At 54.3% G+C, this 3,743-nt stretch overlaps 2 protein-coding genes across 2 annotated transcripts; one reads left to right on the top strand and one right to left on the bottom strand.

The window, feature by feature from the left end:
* Positions 1-29: 29 nt before the first annotated feature.
* BXZ73DRAFT_86029 (uncharacterized protein) lies at positions 30-2,124 on the bottom strand (the record flags this gene model as incomplete). The annotated part of the gene is made up of 4 exons (XM_048024052.1): positions 30-1,301; positions 1,373-1,615; positions 1,673-1,855; positions 1,990-2,124. Coding segments are annotated over 4 exons (1,833 nt in total), but the record flags the coding sequence as incomplete, so codon positions are not given.
* Positions 2,125-2,508: 384 nt separating this feature from the next.
* BXZ73DRAFT_86028 (uncharacterized protein) lies at positions 2,509-3,713 on the top strand (the record flags this gene model as incomplete). Its single annotated transcript, XM_048024051.1, has 5 exons — positions 2,509-2,649; positions 2,879-3,007; positions 3,067-3,194; positions 3,246-3,580; positions 3,634-3,713. Coding segments are annotated over 5 exons (813 nt in total), but the record flags the coding sequence as incomplete, so codon positions are not given.
* Positions 3,714-3,743: the final 30 nt, after the last annotated feature.

The raw sequence follows: 3,743 nt of genomic DNA, 5'->3' as shown, positions 1-3,743 counted from the left end.
GCTTGCAACATGACAAGCAGCCCAGTTACGTCGTCGTCGAAAACATCTGACGTCTCCTCTGTGGTCGATTTTTCAGTGGGGAAGGGGGGCGGAAGCCGGAGGTGTGGGAATAGGCTATCCACAAAGAAGGCCAAGGGCATGTTGGCGTCCGCGTTGAGGCCTTTTTTGCAGTCGACCTTGAGGTAGTGGAGACGGTGGCCCAGGGGACGCGGGATGTCGGCGAACGATGAGGGTAGAGTGTCGAGCTGAAAGTCGGACTCGAAAGTGAACTCCTCCAGCAAGGGACAGCGCTCCGCGACAATCTTCAGCGCGTGGATGGTGGGCCGCACCGGGGGCTGACTGCCGTGGTAGCAGTCTTTGTCTGGATCATACGTGTCTTGTTCAATACAAAGAACCCGTAGCAGTGGCCACGCGGACACAGAGGCAGCGAGGGAAACGTCATTGAAAAGCACCATCGGGAAGATCGATATCTTGAGAGTGGTAAGGCGGTGGAGCGCGAGGACCGGTTCGATGATATGTATGTCCAGGAGTGGAACATCGTCATCGTAGTCGTCGGGGGACTCAAGGACAAAGCTTTCTATGCTGTCTGCTACAGGTGCCAAACTTCCAAAAGCGTGGGACGAGGAAACCCGGAACCTCCACGGGTCTTGGATCGAGAGCTTCAGGTGACGAAGGGAGGGTGGTCGCGCGACTTCCAAAAACTTGCCGATGGCTCGAGACCCGTCACAGGAAAAGGATATGTGGAGGTCTTCCAGGGCGCAGAACCGTCCATGAAACGACTGGTAATCGAGGTCGGCGTTGAAGGTCTGGAATCTGATATCAAGACAGCGCAGATGTGTTCCTCCCAAGTGGATCATTGATGCGAAAGTGAGTTCATTTAGTGTGACGACGAGAGTGTGGAAAGACTTCAAGGCTTGAAGCGGTGCAAGTTCAGATTCTTCGTCGACGCCGTCAATCCTAATTCTCGTGACGTTCTTTGCAGTAAGGGCGAGAGCGGCGAGTGCATTTCGCAGGGGATGTCTGACCATGGGGTGATCACCGGGTAACGGTAGATCGAAGGTGATATCTTGCAGAGTAACCGGGAGCAGGGCGGAAATGATGGGGAAAGGGAGCCAAACATTGAGTCTTCCCAGACGAACGAGACGAGGGAGGATGGGCCTGTCACGGTCGTAACGGGGGGAAAAGAATTCCCAACAAATTGAGGTAGAGAAAGAAACTCTGTCGACCTGTCTAACGGATTGGGCAAAGAAGTCGAAGCGTGTCCAGTCCTCTTCGGATGGATCGGTAGATAGAGTTAACTTCTGGAATGTGACAGTCAACGGTCTGTACCATTAACAATACTGGGACCATGCGGCGTGGTGAAGATGCGTACCTTACTGTAGCTATAAAAAGAGTCTCTCTCAACCTTTAATGTAGGAAACAACCTCAAAAGGGGCTCGAGGTCGCGGAGGTTTCGCCATAAACGCGTGATAGCAATGGGATTGTAAGCCTTGCACACCCGAGCCATCGCCGCTAGCGTTCGATTACATTCGAGGGCTTCATCCAGAACGAGGGCCACAATATCTCGACAACTGGTCGCACGGGATGTGGCCGTTTCAAGAGGATAGTCTCTCTTCTGACGAATATTCCATTTAACATCATGAAGAACTGTGTGTCAGTCACCCGAGCTCACCAAATGGTTGCTGTTCGTATTGGCGAGGCCACGGTTTTGTCCCTTTACTCTCTTATGAGCTAACATCGGAGGGAGTGCCTTCTGCTCCGCGTAACACTGCGTCGACTCAAGTAGCAGCTCTTCTGGAGAGAAAGGAACTGAGGAGGTGTCGAAGGGGACTTGGAGCGCTACGTGCACGGCAGGCTTGGTTCGAATGAAAGCGCGCAATATGATGCAAACACCCTCCGAAGCGCTAGGCGATGCGCTAGGCGCCTAGGCCTCGCGTTTGTGCCCGCGCGCCTTCTCGGGGCTCGAGCTCGCAACGCTCGATTGCTCACTGAGGCCCTAGTTGTCTGCCCGTGGGATGGGCTGTGGGATGGGTCCCCGCGCCCACCGAGACGGGCGCGAACCCATCCCGAGCCCGCAGCCCATCCCGTCGTGGGATCATTTTGGCGGTAAACCCAGCTGGCCATCCCACGGACACTGGCGCCAGGCCCTCAGTGAGTCACGCACGGACAGTGTGACACTTGGTGATGTCTTGCGTTTACGATGCGTCCGCACCTGAGTGTTGAATTAACAGCGCACATAGCTGATAGCTGGCCGCAGCTTAATACATAGAGACGACGCAAGGGCTTCTGGACCTATGCTCTGGGTGCAACTTGATGTAAACGTTAGAATTCGAGCCGTATAAGCGCTGGGTGCGTTTCCAGCGCTCGCACGTCGAGTCACGTCACACGACACGCGCGTTCCACGACGCGAGGCGCGTCGTGTCACGTATGCGACCTTTGATAAAACCGACAACCACCACCAAAGCTGGAGCCATATCCATCTAACCGATACCACACCACTTACAGACAATGGCGCTGAAAATTCAAACCCCTGAAAGCTTTTCAGCGTTTCCTTTCACACCATACGACATCCAGTTGCAGCTTATGAGACACGTCTTTTCGTCTATCGAGGACAAGAAGATTGCACTCATGGAGAGCCCGACGGGGACAGTATGCAGGTTTCTCCTATCTTTTTTCGTGCTTCTGCTTACACCCAACTCTGCAGGGGAAAACCTTGAGTTTGCTGTGCTCGTCTCTGACTTGGCTGAAACATGAACAAGATCGAGCACGGTCCGGAAAGCTAGCCTCACAAAGGACCACTGACGACGGCCAGTTAACCTTGGACGCAGCTACATACCAGCGATTAACATGACCAACAGGCCCGGATTGGGTGCTCCAGCAAACTATGGATCGGAAGCGCCGCGAGCTGGAAGCAGAGGAGCTTGAATACGCAGAGCGGCTCGCCGCTGCCAGAAAATGCGAAGCAAAGCTCCGCAAGTTGTCCAAAGGCCGAGTGCACAAAAAGCCGGTACGATGACACCTGTCATATAACCGGTTGAGCCTTCCCGCTGCTGACACGCCGTGCAGAGACTTGCACCGGAACTAGAACCGCCCGCCGAGGACGGGGACGATGACGCTATGTTCCTGCCAGAATCGGACGAAGAAGAAGAGGGCAAGCCCAATCTATCTCCTGCAGTGCTGGCGCTGATGAAGAAGTGAATGCTACGCCTCACCTCGCCAGAGTCGTGATACTAACTGACTAACAGATTGCAAGGCCCGTCACATTCGACGGACGAGAAGGAGCCGGTATGCACGAAGATCTACTACACATCCCGGACGCATTCGCAGCTCGCGCAAGTTTTGCACGAGCTGGAGAAATTGAAGCTGCGCCTGAATATAGCGCTTCCGTCCACCGCGCCGACCCATCGACCACACGACAGTGGAAAGCGGCAGGCTTCCGAAATGGACGATGGCATGGATGAGGAAGAGGGTACAGGTGCCCGCGCGGTCTCTCTCGGCTCTCGCAAACAGCTGTGCATCAACGACCGTCTGAAGCAGAAGGCAGGAGACCTCGATGAAGCATGTCGTCAAATGCTCGGAGGTGTGTTCTGCTACATATAGTGCGATTTCGTTCTCACTTTTTGATCGTCTCAGAGAAGGGCAATACGAGATGTCCTCATCTGCCTACTATAGATGAAGAGACCCGGATGCTTGACCTACGAGACCAGATTTTGGTATGCGCTTTGAACATTTCCGTCCTTCAC

Source organism: Epithele typhae (assembly GCF_022376455.1).
Source record: "Epithele typhae strain CBS 203.58 chromosome Unknown BXZ73scaffold_743, whole genome shotgun sequence".
Taxonomy (NCBI): domain Eukaryota; kingdom Fungi; phylum Basidiomycota; class Agaricomycetes; order Polyporales; family Epitheliaceae; genus Epithele; species Epithele typhae.
This window is presented reverse-complemented; position numbering and strand designations above follow the sequence as displayed.